Here is a 23,190-nt window from a genome sequence, read left to right as displayed (position 1 = left end):
AGTTTAGTATACAAAGTTCCCAAGAGTGCTGTCCACGCTGTTTGATGCCATTAGAGTTCGCCTTCAGTGGTAAACAACTGTCCATCTAACTTAGACCCTAATTACCTACGTGTGCAGAAGCAACAAAATGGCAATTCAAGCATTCGTCTTTCTTCACTAGGTACACATTTGATGAGAATCAACAGACAGCCAACTCAAGAAAAGTACAGAGGATGTTAATTGCGTTATTTATAACAAACACGAAGAAATTTAAATGGACGAAAAGACAACTTCCCGCCAGCCGAAGCCAATTTCGCAATCTTCGAATAACCAATCCGATGCTCCGCCAGTTGCGCTATACACAAGCATCATTTTCCTGTACACTTTTTCGGGTATATCGAACATACATAATTTAAAGTAGGTGTATATATGTACGTTATAAAATGAATGGGAGGACAAACGCCGAGGCAACTGCATTGCTAGCGTATCGAACTCTTCATCAGAAGGTTGCAAGTTCGGTCTCTGGTGGCGGCAAGTAGTTTTTTTTTTTTGTCTTCAAAAGTGTTGAGGCAATAGCGCAAAATAGCTAGTGCCCCATAAAATGTGGGCAACTTGGGTCAGCGCTGTTGTTGATGAATGAAATGTTCTCATGGAAGCAAACAGTCCACCACGGAGAAGCAGTGCACTTATAGTGCTCGGCTTCTGAAACGAAACGACGGCCATGGGTTCAGTCTCAGCCAAAGTGGATGGTCGCATTCCAATGAAGGTGAAATGGTAGAGGCCTGTGTAGTATGCACTTTCAGTGTACGTTAAGGAACACCAGTCGGTCGAAGTTTCAAAAGTTCTCTAGTACGTCCTCTTTCTTAATCATGTCGTGGTTTTGGGACTTAATACTCTTGGTGTTATATTATTATTAGAATGGCAGCAAACAATTAAAATCGAAGCTCCAGTCGCTATCAAAGCCCGGCGTCCTGTATGAAAGTCAAGTATTCTACCACAGACCAACGGTAGTTCTTGAAGTTGTTTCACAAAATGACCCTGTACATGCGTCTTGTTAGGAGTGGGTCTATTTTCAGTACCAACACACCCAGCAGTTCACCCGAACAGTTTGGGCGTCATTGTCTGCTATCCACTTTTCTGTCCATCCAATGATAATGGAGTATATATTTATATGACTTTTCACGCAATAGTCTGGAGCAGCGTCAATATGCTTACGACTGCTGAGTACGACACGCACATTATCACAATCTAGTGTACCATTCGTGGCGGTGAAACCGACCTCTCTGCTCTTTCACAAGAGTCTCGACATTACTACAGTTTATACGCCAGCGTACAATGCACACCTGGTAAGCATACGATATGCGCACATCAAGTCAGTTTACACGAATGCGATGAAACATCTGAAAAGATTTCGGTGAAAGCGAAAAGCCTGGCAAAGGCTGCTGGTCGCAGTATGCACCGCATAAATTGGATTTTCACAGTGCATGGTATCTGCCACTTTTTTTGTCGCACTGCAGAGTGTGGAATAAACCAGCGCAGTGGTTAAGCCGCGGGATTCTACTTCCACGAGTGAAACCGTGGTATTTGGTGCAATCATAGCGGAGTCTGGAAGTTTTCTTGGCACTGGCAAAGTAGCAGCTGCCACCCGTACCATGCGGACGGAGGTCTCCTCTGTGTGTCGCAGAAACCGTAAAGTGATACATGGGTTGTGATGGCCTGTGGTCACCGAGATTTTCGGACTATACGGGATGTAGCTGAAGTTATTTCCAGATTGCAATCCGCTTTACGAGTTCGCTCGTAAGTGTGTCGAAAATATTTGTCGCCGGGAATTTGAGAGTGATGTTGAAACGCTCGTTAGCGACCTCGGGTGGCAGTGAGCATGCGAGACAGTTGTACTTTAGAGTCTGCAACATGATTCGTGCTACGGCAAACTGGCGTCCACTTGGGCAATTCAGAGATGAGGGTCCACTGGTCACTACTAATGTAACTGCACAAAAAAATGCAGCCATCTCGAGTACAGGTGCAGGGGTTAGTCAATTATTGGCATCCGTGGTGGTGATTACGGGGGGACCACTAGAAATGGCGTGGCTGTCGTCAGCCATGACCATTATCCAAGGTCGCCAATTGTGGGGCGTGCGAACGAAGGGAGAACGACAGGCCACAGTAAATAGGAGTATTTTCTAGACAAGAAACTTTAGCCGACGCTCGCCTTTCGCCGTTAGCAGCATTACTTGTGATAGTGTCGCATGGAATACTCCTGTCTATAAAGCCCCGCGCCTGCTTTACTTTAGTTTTAGGGGGCGGTCGTTTTTCCAACAGCCATCACTTTTTCTCTTCTAGGAGTCATTTGTTTCGCGCTAATACAGACCCAATACAGTCGCATCACAGACAGGTTGGCTACGTGCACAGGCGAAGTATACAGTCTCATTGCACCACCCGGGAAGTCGCATGAAGCCGCTTCTCAATGTCTTTGCCTGAGCTTGTGGACCGGCTTCCTGATAACATATTCTTCGCACAAATCTTGCTTTTCTTGTTGTTGTGCAGAAAGGCAGTTCTTTATCTCTGTTTTGCCTGGTGACGGCAGCGGGTTCACAGATGATATAAGGTGTGATGGTTGAGGTGCGGAGGCATCTCGCTTCAGATATCGGTGGAGGCAGTATGAAGCAGCTCCCACTATTGGCGCTGTTGTGCGTGGTTGCTGGTGAGTCGTAGCACTACGTTCCGGAAACTGCACTGTAATTCAGAAAAGGTTAAACTGCCCCCTTTGAGTCGTGGTTGAGTGTTTCGTTATGTGTGTGTGTGTGTGTGTGTGTGTGTGTGAGGGGGGGGGTAAGCACGAAAAGTTTCCGTAACATATTCGTCCATAAAAGTTCTGCATTACCTCACAGGATATCGTAGCGTCACTTACCACCTCACGCTATGAATTGCTGCTTTCGTATATTTGGGTGTTACGCGAGTGACATGATTGTGCCGAATTTGGAGCTGATAGTGAGAACCTCGTTGTGTGAAATGTTGTCTAAAACGCATGCAGAGACTGTAAACATTGCTCAGCGACACTACGATGACTAAGGATGATCTAAAAGTCGATTTTTTTTATTGACAGCAAACCTTCAGGATGCGTAAAGTATGACGCATAATAATCGAATTCGGCTGTCAAAGCGCAGCGCACAAATATGCTAATACAAATTGTTCGAAGCATCTCACGTCATGAGAACTGTGGTGTTCTTTGCGTTTGAAATGTCTGAAATTAAACGGAGACATAAATATGTCAGCACACTTTGCACCACATTTTCGGAAAACGTGAATTGAACGAATAAAACTGTTCCTGGAGGGCGTTCGAAGGAATGTAACGAAGTCTAACAAGTGTGATGGAGAAATTATATATTGCTTAAAGCAATTGAAACACCATTTTCTTGTTTTCAAGAGTCAGAATTTAAGTTAGGTGCTGTCAATGTGAAAACGTAATAAAATGTCAAACAGTGATATAGCGAGGACATAATTCAACGTTTTAGATGAAATTAAAAGAAAATATATTGTAAATGCACACAATTCCGGTCTCTTTTTTAATGCAAAACGCTGTTTCTCTAATATCATCTAAATCAAGCACGATCAGCAAACCGCAAAATTGGAAATACATTTCTGTGTAGTGTGTAAGCCAGGCCTCCTGGCGGAGCCATTAAGATATGTTGTAATCTGCACAGTGGTAATTCAGGTTCAATAGAAATCAGTTTTGCATCGTTCTACTACATCGCAAACATTTAGTTCCATTCTGATACAAGTGCGTTTCAACACTACACGCCACTGTTTCGTTATTCATTCTCATCCCATAATGTGGAACGGTGGAGGGAATAGGAGCGTTCTCAGCAAGTACGTTGTACTCACACACTGAAGTCGTTTTTTATCCAATTTACTGAAGATTGTCAACTCCTTGAACCAGTAGGCATTGCTAAATTGACGCACCAGCTCATGTATTTAAAAGGGGCAACCTCAATATGGCAGTAAGGCGGCGGATCTCTGCGATAAAGCGCTTTTATACTGTGTTCACAAGTGTTACTTGGTTTTTGTAATGCACGGGTGTAAATATGGTTTAACTGCGGAGGCGTTGCGGCGCTATTTAGAGCTGTAGTGTTAAAAGATCATACAAGACACTTTACGGAAATCTTCAGCGTGAAAGTTTTGTGGTGTTCGAAAGTGCACGTGTATAAAGTTGGCACTGTCTGCGGCGCCAGCGGTCTTCCCTTAATAATGCAACACCACCACCGATAACCGTATTTGCACGCATCGCATCTTTTTGTTGGCTTCACTTCTTTTTCACGAACTGAATGCCAGCACGGCCTGCACGTGTCCACATTTCTAGAATAATGAAGCAACACTAAACGCCGCTATCACGTGCGGTATCGCGGCATGTGATTCCGATGGGACAGTCGCAGTGGGCTCCAATTCTGAAATCTAACAAAACTCTTCAGGAAAAACCAGCCACCTGCACTGGCAAACCACTGACAGTCGTGAAACAGAGACATCCAAATTCCACAGAAGCAAACGTTTAGCAGTAGCAGTTTACCGTTATACGTGCGTGCTGTCTCGTGTTTTCTTTGTGAGGCAAACGTAGCCGTGCCCACAAGGACAAGGACACTTCTACCACCAATGCAGTTGAAGCTTGGTTTGAAATCTTAAAGGGACATGCACCTAACAAGGAACATTATATTTCGACGGTGAGGGATAATTCATCTGTACCTACTAACGGACAAAGATGGACAAGTTGTGGGCATGGTCAGCCCCATAGTCAGTGCTATTCGTTTGCTTCTCAGCAAGATGCAGACACCGATAGCCCGGAGAGTGTCGCAACTGCTGGGCACCATCACTACAGTTCTCGCAAGCTTACATAAGTCTAAAGCTCAGAACACCACCAGCGCCACCCCGGCTTCACCGTCGACATCACTTTGGATGTTGACAACACAGTGCCTACAGTAGATTTCCCGTTAGTGGTAAACAGAACGAACTCGCAGTTATTTACATCAGTCATACGTTACACCTCAAGTGAATTCATGGAAACAAAGGAAAAAAATAGAAGGCACATAATATCCACTTACTTTTTGTGCTTACTACTGAACTTTTTCCTCATCAGTTGCTGTGTTGTTACCACTGAATAAAAACAAAATATCGTAATTTTGGAGTGGCTAGGCATCATCTCTTGAACGTAGCATGTAGGAACCGCACACTTTAACGCACCTGCGCATTTACGAAACAAATAAGTAACTCTGCAATATTAAGAGGAATGACATAGCTTGCTAGAACTCTCAGTACACTTGAACTCACAAATTGCGCATTATAAGCAGTACGCCACGCACCCCACGCCCCAACCCCACGCTGTACTTGAGCATCGTGGATACAACCACTTTTTACAGCTGAGACTGAGTACGAAGCTCCATGCATCAGCGGACCATGTGCGTCACCAGCCTCGACGACGTACGTCTACCCATCGTGGGACGATTGTGAGTGTCTTTGGAGATTATTGTTCAGCGATCTATCTGACTCGCACGACAATATATTGGCGTGGCTTTACAGCCCTTTGTGGTACAGCGGCTATGCGGACCTTTGATTAAATTTTTTTAATAGCGTGGTGATCAGCGCGACTTCTGGGAGGGCTTTGCTGGAACAATATGGTGCTATCAACCTGCCTTTTATAAAATATTTGATTACCTGTGACGTGCACGAACGTTGAGCACGGTGATATTCAGCCAATGGTGGAGCAGATCCAGTCAAAGTTCGTTCGACGTGCCTGCTTCAAAATTTGTACGTAGATCGGCGTGAACTTTCGCGATTCTAAGGTTGTTTCCTTGCCATGCCCCTTGTGTTGCTTGGCTACACAATGATATCGTTTCGGCACCTAAGCGGGTGAGCAATTAAAGTTCGCGTGCATTTCGACTCAAATATCAGATCGCCACAGATGTGTGTAAGTCCTGATGTAACGCTATCATGGGTTATCTCGATAGATGTTGAAGTACGGCTCGCACGTAATTTTGAAATCATGCGTGGCAATAATTACATGGCCATATCTTTTATTCCAGATGACTTTTACAGGGGCAAGCTCATCACTACAGTCGGTAAGTGTAAAATGTTATGGCTGTAAAAGAGAGAGTAAAACACGCTTTAAAGTAATAACTGCCCTGTGGTAGCGTGACAACGCCACTCGGGCGGAACTTTAGCTGAAAAGTTTTCTTTTAAAGCTCGTTTCCTTTAACTGTTTCATTTTAATTATAGTATACTGCAGTTACAAGGAACCACGCCGGTGGGAAAATTATACAAATGTAGGGTAACAAGCACAGACGTAGCCGAAGGAAACACAAGATCACAATAGAATCTATCGCATATCTAGAAAGATTACAAAAAATATTCAGTTCAGCCTAACTAGACAACAAGATATTACAGTTTACAAGAGAGGGACACATATATAGGATTTAAAACACACGCGCACACACACACACACACACACACACACACACACACACACACACACACACACACACACACACACACACACACACACACACACACACACATGCACGCACGCACGCACACACACACGCACGCACGCACACACACACACACACGCACGCATGCACGCACGCACACACACACACACACACACACACACACACACACACACACACACACACACACACATACACACACACACACATCCTTCCACTTCAATTTCTTCCATAATAGAGTGCAAAACATACAACAGCTGGCAACTGTAGGAAAAAAATAGAAAACAACAACAACAAAAGCTCTTCCCTAAATACGTTTGGAGTGTTAATGCGGTATTCTCAACCTATCAAGTACCAATTATTAAAGAAAACAGTAAATAATAACGAAATACAAAAAAATAAAAAAAGCGTTGAGAAAGAATAAAAAGTCCCACGAACACTCAGTCGTTTAGTCTATCCTCAGATGGGTAAGTAGCCCACTTTCAAATGAACTTGCAAGATTTTAAAAAGACAATATTGTTAGGCAGTGAATTACAATCGGAAACGGTTCGTGAAAAAAAAGAGTACTTGGCAAGATTAGTACATGTTTGATGAGAAAGTAGATTAGGTCCATGTTGATTTCTCGGCGTGCGTGACGTAAATAGCTGAAGGTACGCACGCGCATTCACATTAAGCTCGTTGTGATAAAGCAAAAACAAAAATTTAAGTCTTGATATTTTCCTGCGCTTCTCTAAGGAAGGAACTTTATTTGCAAGCATAAGAGGCGATGGTTAAACTGTTATTTTGTATTTGTTAAATATGAAGCGTACTGCCCGCGTCTGTACCATCTCGAGCCCATGCACATCTTTTTTTGTAGTGAGGATCCCAAACTACGCTCGCGTATCCAACTTTAGGCGAAACATAGGTTTTGTAGGCGAGAAACTTTGCATCAGGGGGCGCATTTCTCAGTTTGTGCCTAAGTAAGCCAAGTTTTCAAGTAGACGCTCTACAGATGTATTCGATGTGGGACGACCATGTAAGTTTGTTGGAGATTGTTATTCCGAAATGTATGTACTCCGTGGCTTCTGTGACGGCGCCATTACTAATATTACACGTATATAAGAAAGGTTGTTTTTTATTGCTTACGCGTAGCAGCACAGGTTTCTTGAAATTAAGTGACGTTGACCAGGTTGTGCACCAAAAATGTTTTACACCGTGTTGTGCACCGAAAAAAAAAACTAAGACTCTGATACCACTAGGGAGTCAATCAATATTTAGAAGCAGTGCTTAGCGCAGATACTCCTATAGCTTTGTGCCCTCTAGGTTAGCTATCTCACCCGATAATTTGCCACAAACGCCAGAAAGTGGCGTACGTTTCATAATATAAATTGAGTTCGACGAAATTTGACGCAATTCCAGCTTATAAAACTTCCACGTTGTGTTTTAGTTAGCCATACATCTACCTTAGTTCTGTTTTAGCTACAGATTGATCAAGCTTTAAATTGAGCAAGCCTGAAATGAACTTGAATTACCCGCTAATGAGCTCTCCCATTGAACAAAAAAAACACGCATTTTATATTACGCTGCAGGACCGGGAAAGCCTCATGAAACATGGAAATTTCCGAAATTGCGTTGACGCTAGTGATGTTTCACCGCTGATATCCATTTTGAAGCTAGAACCTCAACTACTGATTCGCTCGTGTGTGACAAAAGAAACAAAAAACGTCAAGAGAAGCGAAAGATAAGAAAAAAGTTTCCGATAGCACGATCCCTTTTAAATTTTTGCGACAATTTTTGTTGTTACAATATAACGCTACACTCCAACCATACACCGCGTTTATTTTGTCGCACTGTAGGACATCATGCGCACTGGGAATGTTGCAGGGACAGTGAACCCTGTGTGCAACCAGACCAGGGAGCCAGGACCGTGTGGCGGCCACTATCCTCGCTATTACTTCGACAACGTCACCAATACTTGCAAGAAGTTCGTCTACGGAGGATGTCGGGGCAACGGCAACAATTTCGTAACTATCGAGGAGTGTAAAAACACCTGCTGGGGTATGTGACCAAGAACCTTTTCTAAAGCCCACTTCAAATCCCTCCTGAATATATGAAATCATCAAAGCGTTACGAAACCACAATTTTAGTTATGTCATCGTGTTGTTATCTGTCAAAAACAAACATCATGTATTCATTTCTGTCTGTAGATACGCATCGGACACTGCGCTTCCAAGGAAAGTGAACGCTTCAGAAAACTCATGGAGCTCTAGGGCCACAAACTTAAATGAATGGCTCAGCGATGCGGGATGTTCTATGAGCATCCATAAAGTGGTAAACTCTTTATCCCGTCAGATCAGAGTTCACCTCAAAATTGAGCGGAGCTTTGCGCATTGTCGTTTACAATAAATGCCATTTTCAATTTATGAATAACCAATAAGCCTCGCCTTGATTAGCAAAACAGGATGAGTAAAATTCTGATCTATTTAGCTCACATAGCAGATTATTTACCTGCAATTAAAACGCATTAGGTTTTGGACAAAAACTAATGAGAGTAAGAGGGAGAGAGATAAGTTTATTTACAGAAAGACAGAGAGGTCGGCTCGAGCGATAGCTTGCTCTAGCCTGCTACTCTACACTGGGGGAAGGGAAAGGGGAAAAGAAAGATGAATGAATGACGATGGTGAGATAGAGATGTGAGTATGTAGTGTTCTTTCTAGCTGAGACACATTTTGTAGCCGCGCATATAGTGCAGTTGTATCTAAAAAAGTTATAACTGCTCTTGTGACCGCAGTTGCACTGTTGGTGTCTGGCCAAGGGCCCAACACGATCTCATCAGTTAATGACCTACTGCGATATAGTTCAGTAGAACAAATCAGTGTTTGTAGTTCACGTGCGTATGCTGGGTAGACACAAAATATGTGCTCAAGCGTTTCTGGCACATCACAGTGTTCACAATTAGGACCGCTGTCACTGCGACCGATGATATGTGCGTAACGTCTTGTGTACGCCACACCAAGACGAATGCGGTGGATCATACTTGTGAGTTGCCGTTTCAATATAGGGGGCATGCGGAACCTCATTTCCGGGTCCCATTTGTGAAGTCGCTGGGGTCGCCGTTCCGGTTTGGTCCAGTGCTGAAATGTGTAGCTGCGCATCACGCAGCGAAGCAGGGCGTTCGTGTCAGCTCGTGAAAACGCAATGCGTACTTTAGGGGCACTGCTTAAGGTATTTTTAGCTTCAGCGTCTGCCTCTTCGTTTCCCATCATGACGCAATGAGCGGGAATCCACTGAAAAGTGATAAGATGGCCATTTGTTGAAGTAACCTGAATAAGTTCTGTGATTTCTATTGCCAAGCTGTAATATGGACCTTGCTTCATGATGCAATTAATGGTTTGCAAAGCGGGCTTGGCATCACAGAAAATCGTCCGGGCTCGAAGTCGCTCTCCGGAAATAAATCTTATTGCCTCCCGGATAGCGACAAGCTCTGCAGCAGTTGATGTAGTTTTATGGTCCATTTTGAATCGTCGAGCGATATCCATGTCTGGGATGACAAAGGCTGTGGCGGAGGTGTTTAGCGTGGTGGATCCGTCGGTGTACACGTGTAGAGAATCACTGTACGTTGTATAAAGTGATATAGGGTCAGATGCCTGAGGCCAACAGAAGAAATGAGCGACTTCTTCGTAATTCCATGTATCGTAAAACAAACAGGTGGTTTAGGCAGGACACATGGAGGCACTGCAGGGGCCTTTGGCGGGGAAACTTTGATGGTATAATATTCTCATGCCGCAATATTACTCTGGAGAAACTGCAATCTGGGTGAGTGGCTGGTAGTACTGACAGTGGGTGCTGTCTGTGTCGGCTCAGCAATCGGAGGTGAATTCTAAGTGGCTCGCAGAGCATGTATACACTGATGAGACAAGCCCGAGCCTCTGCGATTGTCCCATTTGTTGAAGTATAGCGCGGTAGACCCAAGCATCTTCGTAAGCATTGAGCTTGAACACTCTCTAGCGTCTTCACACAGCTAGGTCTCATATTGGAGAGCACCGACATGCTGTATCGAATGTATCCCAAGAATAGAGCATTATACAATTGAAGTAGCGATGATTCTGATGGGCCCCATCTTGCTCCTGCTACGTGGCGAAGAACGAGAGTAAAGCTCTTCAATTTAGATTTAAGTACTGTGACATGCCTCGTCCACGATAGATCTCTGTGTACGACAACCCCAAGGAATTTGTGGTGCGTTACAGCAGGTATCGCTGTCCCATTAATAAATATCGGGTATTGCGACATATGCTTGCGCGTGAACGCAAGCACTGCGCATTTGTCGATTGAAAGGGTGAGCCCCTGACGTCGTAGATATTTGTACGTGATCGTCGGTGAACGCTGTAGTCGAGCTCGCAATTGCGGACGGGTAGTTCCGGATGCCCATATGCATATGTCATCAGCGTATGCACTGATCTTCACCGTGCTGGGAAGTTCTGCTCCTAGGCCGATCATTGTGACATTGAATAGGATCGGGCTGAGAACTACTCCTTGGGGAACACCACGATGAACCTTATATCGATCGGTGTCTCCGTTATTTGTCGTCATGTAAATGGCGCGGTCCCTAAGGTAGCTAAAAATCCAAGCATACAGTCGTCCACCGATGTCCAAATCTTCCAGTGCGTCTAGGATCGCATAATGTAGCACATTATCGTAGGCACCCTTAAAGTCTAGGAAGACCGCCGCCACCAGTCTGCGTCGGCTTCTTTCCTCTTCAACGCTGGTGATCAAGTCGACCACACCATCAATTGTAGATCGGCCTCTTCTGAAGCCGTTCATAAATGCAAAAAAGGAGTTGTTGCTCTCTAGAAGCCACTCTTATCTTGACAGTACCATTCTTTTCATTACTTTCCCGACGCAGCTGGCTAAGGCGATTGGTCTGTAGGAGGAAAGTACGAGGACACTTCCCCGGCTTAAGGAATGCAATATTGCGACTTCATTTCCAATTAGCTGGGACTTCTCCTGACTCCCATGAAGTGTTATAATGAGATAACAGGATACGTCGTGCTTCTGTATCCAGGTGGTTGAGTGCAGCATACGTGATTCCGTCAGGTCCTGGTGCCGATGATCGGCGGGCGGAAGAAATCGCAGCGTCAAGCTCATGCATTGTCAAACGCACATCAAGGCGCCCGTCCGACGATGGAGGCGCAATGGTAGTAAGAGGCTCATTAGTGGCAAGACCATCATTGTAGTGCTACCCCAGAGAGGATGATGTGCATTACAATCGCCAATCGCAATGTGTGGCCTTTGTGCTGCTTGAAGAATGGACCCCAGGTGGAAGCAGTCGATCTGTGCGCTTGGGTGTATGTATCGTTCTATTACTGAGAATGTCCGCTTTTTATGTGTTATGGTCAGGCTCACGTAATCATTGCTGGTATGCGACGCGACTTCATGTCTCAAGAACGTCAAATCACGGCGTATACAAACGAGAACTTTGCTCGTGCGTTGATCACTGCGGAACCAAATCTGGATATATCCAGATATAGAAAAAGTTTAAACCATATTCGGTTCACTTATAACTATAACAGGAAATTGACATATAAAAACCCATTGTCTGAAGTCTGACAGACGGCCACGTAGGCCACGAGCATTCCATTGCATAACAAGCGACAGGCGCATGCGTTCTTCGAACATCAATGCCATGTTTACTTACTGAAGAACCAGTAGAAGAGGCTCCAAAACCTCAAGTAGCTGCACAGCCGCCTTAGCAGCGGGAGTGTTTAGGTTGCTGAGGATCTTACGCAGCAAACCTATTAAACTTTTAAGCATAGCCTTGACATCTGCGCTGTCCACGTTCTTGTTTTCTTCATTGGGGGTAGGGGCACTATGTGATGATGGCGCTACCGTAGCTCTTGACGGTAGTGAAGGCCACTGAGTCTCCGACGTGGCGAGAGCCAATGACTGGTTACATTGTACTTGCGTGGACTGTCTTGGCATTTGAGCCTCTGTATCCTCCTTTCTGGCCGACAAAAGTAAGCTAGTAGGTGATGAGGGCACAGTTTTGTGTGTCGAATTCGATAAGCTATGAGCATGCTGCTTCGTTTGCGTCGGTGTCGCGAACGATGTTTACGGCGCCGAACAGCCCTTGCAGCTTCTCTGTGAGTGGAGTGGTCTCGAACCATCTTCTTCAGGATACTAATTTCATTTCTCATTTTGGGACATTCCTTTGATGTTGCGTCGTGGGCGCCTGAGCAGTTTGGGCATTTGGCCACAGCGTTGCAGTTATCACCATCATGAAGGCCACCGCAATGCTTGCAGGTTACTGCACCCTTGCAAACTGCACTAACGTGCCCAAATCTCATGCATTTATGACATTGCAGAGGTTGTGGTACGTAAGGACGTACCGAGTGCCTCACGTACCCAACTTTTACATGTGTGGGTAGCGTCTTCGACTGAAACACTACTTTAACACATCGCGTGCGTCCAAAGCGGTAGAAACCAAGCACGGGAGCCGAAGATGACAGCAGTTTCTCGAGACTTGAGTCTGTTATCTTCTCATCCACATTGTATATAACTCCTGTTGTCGTTTCTTCGTCGTACGCGGAGAATGCGCGAACCGGAATGTTTCCTAATTGAACAATCGCTTTCAGCGTGTTTAATAAGGTTTTCGTAGTGACCTCCACGGACAGTGTGTTCGTTCGAGTATTTATGCGTATATCTACGACTTTCCCTGGAGCGATGAGCTCAAAGTACTCCGACAGGCTCTGCTTATTTAGAGAGTTCAAGATGCCTGTCTTCGATGTCGGCACATACGAAATGGTGTACGACCGCATGCTACTCGCCTTTGTCTGTGCTTGCCGGCCAGTCAGCGATGTCCGGCTGATTTCCCTCTTCAGGCGTCGGCTTGGTACGACCACGTAGTCGCTGTCCGAAGCCATATCTTCAATGGAGGAGTCATCAGAATTGTCAACGTGGACCACGCTTGAGCCGGGGTGAGAACTTGCGTCAGGCGCACTATAATGTGGTCGGCCCGGTCCCGGTTGCTGGATAGGGTTTTGATACCCCATTCTAAGGGGGAACGTCCCTCTGAGGTGTGTCGATTATTGAAAAATCTTGGCAAAAGAATGAGAAAACTCACAGAGCTCGAAGCAGAGGCTGTTCTCTGTAACAACTTCTTCTTCCTCCTAATTAGAGTAATGAGAGTAGAGTATAGGTCACATGTACTTAAGTCGCATGGTAGGCACCAGTAAAAGTCAGCCTATCACGTCTCTCACGGACACTTTCTCAGCTTTTGTGTTTCAATCCTTTCATTTATCTCCCTCCATTTGTTAAGCAGCACAATATCAACGTGCGGGAATCACAATGCATTTGACCGAACCAGTATCTGTTGCAGCTTCACATTACGAACGGTGCTCAGAGTGAGATGCGCAAGGAGGGAGGCGTTATAGTGAATGAAGTGCCAAGGGGGCTCAATGATTAAAATACAAAATGACAAGAAATAATACGTTCAATAGAACTAACAGCAAACGAAATGTAAACTTCAATGATAAGTAAATAAAACTTCGCAGATCCCACGTACCTTGCGAATCATTTTATGCGAAACAAGTGGATAGAAGGTGACTGTGTTGTAATTTTTCATTCGGCGAAGCATTGCGATATGGCGCTAAATATATGTGCGAATGCACGCTCAGAGATACGTTGAACAGCTGTATATGGTTTACATTAGCAGATTCTGAAGTTGCTTGACGATGCCAACAGCAATATGCATGCAACACCACAAGCGGTAGCTGATATGAAGCGCTGGTGCTCGCCAGGACTGTAGCCCTGAATACTGCTACACAAATCAACTTCAGGATATGGGGCCTAACTACAATTGACGTTCACCCTACATCACGGCTGTGTCTTAGGAGTACATATATAACATTTTTAAAAGTGTACAGCCAGTACTGCAACCGCTATTGATATTTGAGGAATATTAGCGTTCCTTTAAAGAGTCATTCCGAGACCTGGCATGGCTCTGTGGTAGATTATTTGATATCCTTGCAGAATGCTACGGTTCGATTCCCGGTTGATAACAATTTTTCTTTGCATTCGTCAGGCCAATACTGCCGATGTCAGCTTGTTCTTAACGCTCACGCGTTACAATTGTACATGTGTGATCTCGCCGTTCCTGGGTAGACAAAGTATCTACCACCTGTAGCACGTATCCGCATTCCAGTGGCATATATATACCCATCCGCAGTTATGTACCGCTGTCTTAAGGAAAGTGTTTAATGATGTACTCGACGGGATTGTAACGTTAATCACGTTATGACCAGCGCGTCGTATTCGTAGAACCATCTTAAGCTTTCATATTACTTTTGATTTAATCCCAGTTAAGGGGGTGAACACAAGAGCACCTGACGTCGGCGGCTAGATAGATAGATAGATAGATAGATAGATAGATAGATAGATAGATAGATAGATAGACAGATAGATAGATAGATAGATAGATAGACAGATAGATAGATAGATAGATAGATAGATAGATAGATAGATAGATAGATAGATAGATAGATAGATAGATAGATAGATAGATAGATAGATAGATAGATAGATAGATAGATAGATAGATAGATAGATAGATAGATAGATATGTCACGGGGGTGAGAGAATGAATGAAATAAATATATTTACAAAATATACAGGGAGAGCCAGAGGCAGCTGCAGCCAAGATGGAAGAACAGCAGCAACAACAACACGAGCATGGTCGCTTTCATCGTCTTCGTCGTCTATGATGTTCTTTCGTTGCTGATGTCGTGTAACATATAACCCCCCGCTGTTGACAGCGCTGTCTCAGCGCCTAAAGGAGAGTAGGATTATGTGCGGATATGTACGGTATGAGGCGGGTCACGTGGACGACGTCAGTAGCGGGTGCGGACGTCGACGACTGACTGTCCAACGGAGCAATCTCGTATGTGACCTTGGTAAGCTGGCGTAAAACCTTGTAAAGCCCCGAGTAGCGAGACAGGAGCTTCGAAGAGAGGTCAACGTGGCGGCATGGAGTCCAGAGGAGGACCAATGAACCTGAAGAGTAGGAAACTACTCTGTGATGGCTATCGTAGCGGGCCTTCTGGGAGAGCTGTGAGCCAAGAAGACGTTCCCGTGCGATTTGGCGGGCCACTTGAGCCCGAGCGGTGGCACCCTGGCGTACTCTGTAACCGTTTGCGTAGTTGTTGGGAGAAGGGTCTCGAAGGGTAACGCTGGATGGCGGCCGAACAATAGAAGGGGGAGAAGCCAGCGGTGTCGTGGCGTGACGAATCATATGCAGATGTCACATAAGGCAAAGTACTATCCCAATCAAGGTGTTCTTTGGAAACGTACATGGAGAGCATTGTTGTCAATGTTTGATTTAGGCGCTCGGTAAGAACATTTGTTTGTGGGTGATAGGCCGTAGTGAGCTTGTGACGCGTCAAATACGAGCGAAGGATGTCACTTACTACTTTTGAAAGAAATGAGCGACCTCGATCAGTCAGCAGCTGTCGAGAAGTGCCATGGTGAAGAAGTACGTCATGAAGCAACAAGTCCGCGACGTCAGTGGCACAGCTTGTCGGTAGCGCTCGTGTGATAGCGTATCTTGTGGCGTAATCAGCGGCTACGGCTATCCACTTCTTTCCAGTGAGAGGAGTAGGAAATGGTCCAACGAGATCAAGACCAACGCGGTAGAAGGGAACGGTAGGTATGTCTATTGGTTGTAGAGGACCAGCTGGTGGCAAGGTTGAATGTTTGGAGCACTGGCAGGACTCACATGCAGCAACGTATCGGCGCACAGAACGGTAAAGGCCTGGCCAGAATAATCTACTCCGCACGCGATCGTACGTGGGCGTGACCCCGAGATGTCCCGCGGTTGGGGCGTCATGAAGTTGTTCAAGTACAGTGGAACGGAGTGTCGCAGGAACTACGAGTATTTGGTCTGGTCCTTCGGCACTGGTGTTACGTCGGTAAAGAATGCCATCGCGTAGAACGAACAAGTGTAGCGACGGGTCTACGTGGGGCAAGCGTAGACTCTGCATGATAGACCGCAAGTGGACATCGCTGAGCTGTTCCTTGCGTATGTCGGTCAAAGCCGACATGGCGAAGACACAAGGGTCAGAATCATGTGCTGAAAGGTCAGGTGGGTCAACGGGGTGGCGGGATAGACAGTCGACATCCTGGTACATTAGGCCATATTTGTATGCCGCGTCGAAGCTGTATTCTTGTAGTTTCAAGGCCCAACGGCCAAGTCGTCCTGTTGGATCTTTAAGGGACGACAGCCAGCACAAGGCCTGGTGATTTGTAATTACCGAAAAGGTGCGGCCAAATAAGTATGGTCGAAATTTTCTGACTGCCCAGACTAGTGCGAGGCACTCACGCTCTGTAATGGTAAACTTGCTCTCCGAAGGGGAAAGGAGGCGACTGGCATAAGCAATGGCACGATCCTGTCCTCATTGCCACTGGGCGAGAACAGCACCAATTCCATGTCCGCTGGCATCGGTACGAACTTCAGTATGGGCTGACGGGTCGAAATGGGCCAAGATGGGTGGGGAAGTAAGTAATGTTGTAAGGGTGCTGAAGGCAGTTGCTTGGTCACTACCCCAATAAAAAGGCATGTCCTTCTTTAGTAGCTCCGTAAGTGGTCGGGCAATGTCAGCAAAATTCTTCACGAAACATCGAAAGTAAGAACAAAGGCTGATAAAACTCCGTACATCTTTTGCGGAACGTGGTATGGGAAAATCTTTGACAACCCAAATTATGTCAGGAACAGGTTGCACGCCTTGACCACTGACAAAGTGGCCCAGCACAGTGATTTCCCGACGGCCAAAGCGACATTTGGAAGAGTGGAGCTGAAGCCCTGCTTTCCGGAAAACCTCAAGAACAGCCGTTAGGCGGCTAAGGGGGCTTTCGAATGTAGGTGAAAATACGATGACGTCATCGAGATAGCACAGGCACGTGGTCCATTTGTATCCACGCAGGAGAGAGTCCATCATCCTTTCAAATGTAGCTGGCGCATTACAAAATACGAATGGCATAACCTTGAACTGGAAAAGTCCATCCGGTGTGATGAACGCGGTTTTCTCACGGTCTCGATGATCAACAGAAATCTGCCAGTATCCTGATCGCAAGTCGATAGATGAAAAGTAGGCAGACCCATGTAGGCAGTCGAGAGCATCGTCAATCCGCGACAGTGGATACACGTCCATACGTGTTACTTTGTTTAAGTGACGGTAGTGTACGCAGAAGCGCCAGCTGCCATCCTTCTTCTTGACTAGCATGACCGGCGATGCCCATGGACTACAGGAAGGTTCGATGACGTCTTTTGTGACCATTTCTTCAACTTCGTGCTGGATAACTTGTCGCTCAGCATTAGACACGCGATAAGGACGTCGTTGGATGGGGCTGGCGTCTCCAGTGTTTATCTTATGAGTTACAAAGGATGTCTGACGCAAATAGCGGTCATCAAAATCAAAGATGTCGCGGTAGGATTTCAGCAGGTGCCGGATGTCAGCTGTCTGCGATGGAAGAAGGTCTGGAGCGATCATCTTGTCGATAGTGGCATCCGCTGTGCTCTTCGAGGATGAAAACGGAGCAGAGGACGAAGAAGATTCAACCACGATCACCGAAATGGCAGGCTCTATAGAAAAATCTTTTGCCAAAGTCATACCATCTGGAATCAATTGAACGCACCAGCTGAAGTTTAGGATCGGAAGAGATGCTGTATTTCCCGTGACTGTCAAAAGTGTGTGAAGCACGCCAACATTTTTGGCCAGCAAAACGTCAGCAATAGGTGTCAAGATGTAGTCACCATCGGAAACAGGAGGGACAGATCTCAGGTTCACGTAAGTAACGGCTTGAGGAGCTAGGCGAACGTGATCTGCAGAACACAGACGGGGTTGAGCTGGTGTTGGGTCGTCATAGTAACACGGTAAATCAAGTTGAAGCATGCCGGTTTCACAATCAATAAGGGCAAAGTGGGCGGATAAAAAGTCCATGCCGAGGATAAGTTCATCGGAACATTTCTTGAGCACAGCAAACAGCACTGTCGTGGAGCGATCAGTCGCACTTATACGCGCGGAGCACAATCCAAGCACGGGAAACGTGTCGCCGTCGGTGACCTGGATGAGTGACACTGTGGGTGGCGTTAAAACTTTCCAAAGGCGGCAACGAAGTTCTGAATTCATCACTGATATGTGAGCCCCTGTGTCCACAAGTGCAACAACGGGTGTGTCATCTACTTTAACGTCAATAAGGTTGCGTCAAGTCGGCAGCATGGTCAGAGGATTTGGCGGGCAAGTGGTCGATGCAGCATCACCTCCAGGAACTGCATCAGTTTCCCCGCGGCAGGTGGTCAGTCGGCGACGTTGGTCGGCGAAATTGGGGCGAGCGAGACGATGGGCGACGGGAGAGCGGTGAACGGGACTGGTGAGCATGCGGAGATGGAGAGCGACGACGATATGGCGGCATAGAATGAACGTCTTCACTGGTGGCCTGAGGTGACTCCCGGTAAGTTTGAAAGCGTTCATGATCCCTCTCTGGCCGATGGGGGTACTCATAGGATGCCTGATGCCAATACCACCGAGTCTTACAATAGCGGGCCATGTGTCCGATACGGTGGAAGTTGAAACAAAGCGGACGATCGTGAGCAGTCCTCAACTCGGCTGGATTGCAAGGGCGCGCCGGAAGGTTTTCGCTTTGGTTGTCCGCATACCATTGTCCGCTTTTCGGCAAAGGACAAGCACGTCCTGTATGTAAGTCACGTAGAACTCTGATGACGTTTGCGCATGAGATGCCAACTCCTTCTTGGCCGCTGGCTTTCTACCCACAGACTTGCCGAAAAGGGCGCGCATCTTTTCTTTGCATGAATCCCAGCTTCCAATTTAATCTTCCTGGTTCTCGAACCACACTTTTGCTGTTCCTTTCAAGTAGAACAGGATATTGGCTAACATAAAAGTTTCATCCCAGCGGTAATTCTTACTTGTACGTTCGTACAACGACAACCATTCTTCGATGTCGACATCATCCGTGCCACAGAACGTGCCAGGATCTTTTAGCTGCGGAAGGACAACAGTTGCTTTTGTAGTCCCCTCGGCGGGAGCCGGTCCCTGGTTTGCCATGGTGGAAAAATCCAAGCGTCGGCCACTGCGGCGCTCCGTTACATCGTGTTGTACCCCGGACCACCACCAAATGTCACGGGGGTGAGAGAATGAAGGAAATAAATATATTTACAAAATATACAGGGAGAGTCAGAGGCAGCTGCAGCCAAGATGAAAGAACAGCAGCAACAACAACACGAGCACGGTCGCTTTCAACGTCTTCGTCGTCTATGATGCTCTTTCGTTGCGGATGTCATGTAACAGATAGATAGATAGATAGATAGATAGATAGATAGATAGATAGATAGATAGATAGATAGATAGATAGATAGATAGATAGATAGATAGATAGATAGATAAGCTTCTTTTACTTACTCTGCCCATACAGCATCCCTGGAGCAGAATGCTGCGGAGGAGGTTACTGCCTTCGAATTTCCACTCCATCCATGTAAGTACCTGCAAAGGTCATCGTACGTTAAGTATGAATGGGTTTATCTAGTCATACAATAGCGTAATGAAGCACTGAAGGGGGACGTTTATGCTACCTTCTAATTCTGCTTGTGCATATTTGCCCCAATACACACGTGTAATGTTTGTGATCAAGAGATAAAGTTCTGAGGTCCAGATTATTTCATTCATTTTGTTGTTGGACATACCCCGAAGTTCACTGTTTTCAGTTCAGTCCTATAGGACACGGAAGTATTGTGCGCGACATATATACTTCTATCAAAATGCAGTCATTGTGGCCGGCTATTGAAATGACCTCCTCCTACTTAGCGGCGAAGCACCAGAGTCATTGACTCCACAGCAGAGGTTCTGCCATTGTTTCTACAGTAATATGACACTATAACCAATGTTTAGGGAACAATATTGACGCAAGAACAACTGCATACAGCAGCAGTTGGAACACGGCGGAAACGCCCCAAATTCACTTGAAGTAACTGTCAATCTAAGTCTCCCTGAGAATATAGAAAAGGTTGAAAAGTTCCCTGAGCATCATCGCCTAATCGGAATTGCAGGCACGAGGACAAAAGGGCTAGAAAATGCAGGGCTGGTGCCAACTAACAACCTAATTATAGGAAAGAACATTGCGTCTTAGGTACTTTCAAGAGCATGTGTGAGTCACGTTGATAATCACTGTAACAGAGTGTCAGACAACTTTCCGTTATCAATATTTGTCCAAAGTGATTAGTTCGTTCCAATATAAATTCACGAACAGCACGCTGACACACCGGACACCGTTCTTATTTAAGCATAAAGCTTCCAACACTTCATGGGCCACCCGTTTTTTTTTTACTTTTTTTAGGGTCACTTTATATTCGGAAGAAACGGAGTGCACACGCACACGACGCTGCAGTGCAAAGAATAGTGTAATCCCGATACATCGTTGAGAGAAGCTTCATGTTTTATTTATGGAACATTTAAAAATCGACCAGTGTTGCGCGTTCTTGTTTCGTTGTGCATCCATTTTTAGTAGACTATGCACCAACCATGTCCCAAGAACGCGTTTTAGCCACCGCACATCACAGTAGCAAGGGTTCGACCGTAGAGGCGGCCAACCAAACTGCGATCCACTATAGTGAGAAGGCTGGAAAACAGCCCAGGCTTGGATAAGAGCACATGCAGGCGCGCATGTCCTAGATGGTTGTGGTCCCCTTAGAACGGCTCATAGAGCGTTCTGATTCGGCAACATCAAGTACTTGAACTTGTAACATATGTCGAAGACTGGAAAGCGACATATGTGTGGGCATCATCAGTTATAAATAAAGTAGAACAGGCATGTGTGACAAATCCATTTTTCCTACATGCAGAGTGAGACATTTTTGCCGATGCAGTTAACACCTTAGGTAGCATGCGAGGCTGTTTTTGCCAAGCGCTTCCTCGTGAGAAGATCATGTGCCCCGTAACGCTGTCTGAAAAAGAAAGAGTGATCCCCACTTGCCACTGAAGCTATAACACTCCCAAGTTTTCAGCTAACGCAAAGACCACACAAAAATGTTGACGAGAAAGTCCCTGTCCATCTTAACGCACTTCGCAGAGTAACACACACGATATTCTAAAACAGAGGGCTTGGATCCCATCGACACAAATAGTAATTTTTCGTACACTTGATATTTTTTATTCAAGTGCAAATCAATACTATACAGTTCATAAACCACAAATATTATCCTCTATCATCTGTTTGTTTCATCATTTTTGCATATTGGAGAAAGACGACCCCCTAGACAATTTTGGCACCTTCGTACTGAATATTATATTGCTCGGGCTTAGCACTTCTTTTTTTCTCTCTCTTGAGTTCCACGGAAGTCACGGTATTGGCTGAATCATAGCTTTTTCTTTTACTTTTGCAATGTCTTTTTTTACTATTTTATAGCGGAACTCGCTACTTATGTTCCCGCTACATTATTCCACAGTTGCACCACCTGAAGTGTGTACCTACCCGGCCGACTCGGGACACTGCAAGGCGTACATGCCACGCTTCTTCTACAACACGGAGACGAAGAAATGCGAGCAGTTTATCTACGGAGGCTGCGGAGGCAACGCCAACAACTTCCTCACCTTCGATGCCTGCGAGAAGAAGTGCCTGAAGGTCTTTGGCGTCATTCCCCGCGCCTAAGAAAAAGGGAGCATGTTTAGAGTGGAAGAGGATGTATTCGTGAGAAGTGCGACTTCAATAGCTCCACGAAAATAAAAGCGTCAACAGGTACCGGAATTCTTGCATTGTACTGTCTTGAGCAACACAATTGTAAAATTGAAATGCACCTGGAAGTAATTCTTGCAAGTGTCCTTGACAGCTTGAAAGTTAAAGCAATGTCACTCTTGTAACAAATGGCCTAAGCCTGGCTGCATTCATGCAAGCCACATGAGATACAATCAGTATGTGCATATTCTTAGCAATATATATACGTTTCGGACGCCCCCTATATACACTCCTGCCTATGTATAATTTTCAAATTTGTACACACTTTAGCCGACCAGTCACTACGAGTCTGTGGGCCAATTCACCTGCCCTGACAGTTTCATTTTGTTGTTGTTGTTCACCTACTGTTTGTGGCGCATACCCACTATGAGGGATTGGCCAAGAATCGAGTGGTTTTAAAAATTACTGTTCAGATTTGGAATAATTGAGGTATAACAGAAAGAATACCGATAGCCTCGGAAAGTGTGGTGCCTAATGTAATGCATACAAATATTTACATAAACAAATTTATTAATAGAATATAGCAATAATATGATTTTATACGTATATAACTATGTGGACATGTAAGGATAATGAAACTGGTTAATTAGTCCACCTATTAGTTTCATGAATATAATCCCGGACGGCCGCGCATTCTGTCGAATTTGTTAGTAACGTCACTGGTGATGATAATGATCACAGCTGGGGCGCTCCAATTGCGTGGCAAGGTTAACTTCGCTCGTCCGTTGGGTAGATAAAATGGTGTGATGAACGGTGGGATCTTTCACTTCAGCGATTCCATAATAAATCTCCTAAAAGGGCCCAGCAACGCTTTTTAGTATGGTGCATCGTCAGAAAGCTCTGGCGATCGCTAGTCGATGCTCCTCAGAACATGCGAGCTAATTTTCATTGTGGAGCTCGCGGCCTGTCTTTTTAATGATTCTAGTAAAGCATTGCAGGTCAGAGCAAC

General features: G+C 45.5%; 1 protein-coding gene across 1 annotated transcript in view; it reads left to right on the top strand.

The window, feature by feature from the left end:
* Positions 1-22,253, top strand: part of LOC119167312 (papilin) — an 86,416-nt gene extending 64,163 nt beyond the window's left edge. The window contains exons 18-23 of the mRNA XM_037418781.2: positions 2,585-2,680; positions 5,385-5,471; positions 6,048-6,083; positions 8,334-8,507; positions 19,929-19,988; positions 21,955-22,253. Coding sequence (XP_037274678.2) covers positions 2,585-2,680; positions 5,385-5,471; positions 6,048-6,083; positions 8,334-8,507; positions 19,929-19,988; positions 21,955-22,157 — 656 coding nt within the window. The 3' untranslated portion in view covers positions 22,158-22,253. The remainder of the gene's footprint in view (positions 1-2,584; positions 2,681-5,384; positions 5,472-6,047; positions 6,084-8,333; positions 8,508-19,928; positions 19,989-21,954) is intronic.
* The last annotated feature ends 937 nt before the right edge of the window (positions 22,254-23,190 follow it).

This window comes from Rhipicephalus microplus, chromosome 6 (assembly GCF_043290135.1).
Source record: "Rhipicephalus microplus isolate Deutch F79 chromosome 6, USDA_Rmic, whole genome shotgun sequence".
Classification (NCBI taxonomy): Eukaryota; Metazoa; Arthropoda; class Arachnida; order Ixodida; family Ixodidae; genus Rhipicephalus; species Rhipicephalus microplus.
The sequence above is the reverse complement of the archived record's forward strand: the minus strand, read 5'-3'. Positions and strand labels throughout refer to the sequence as shown.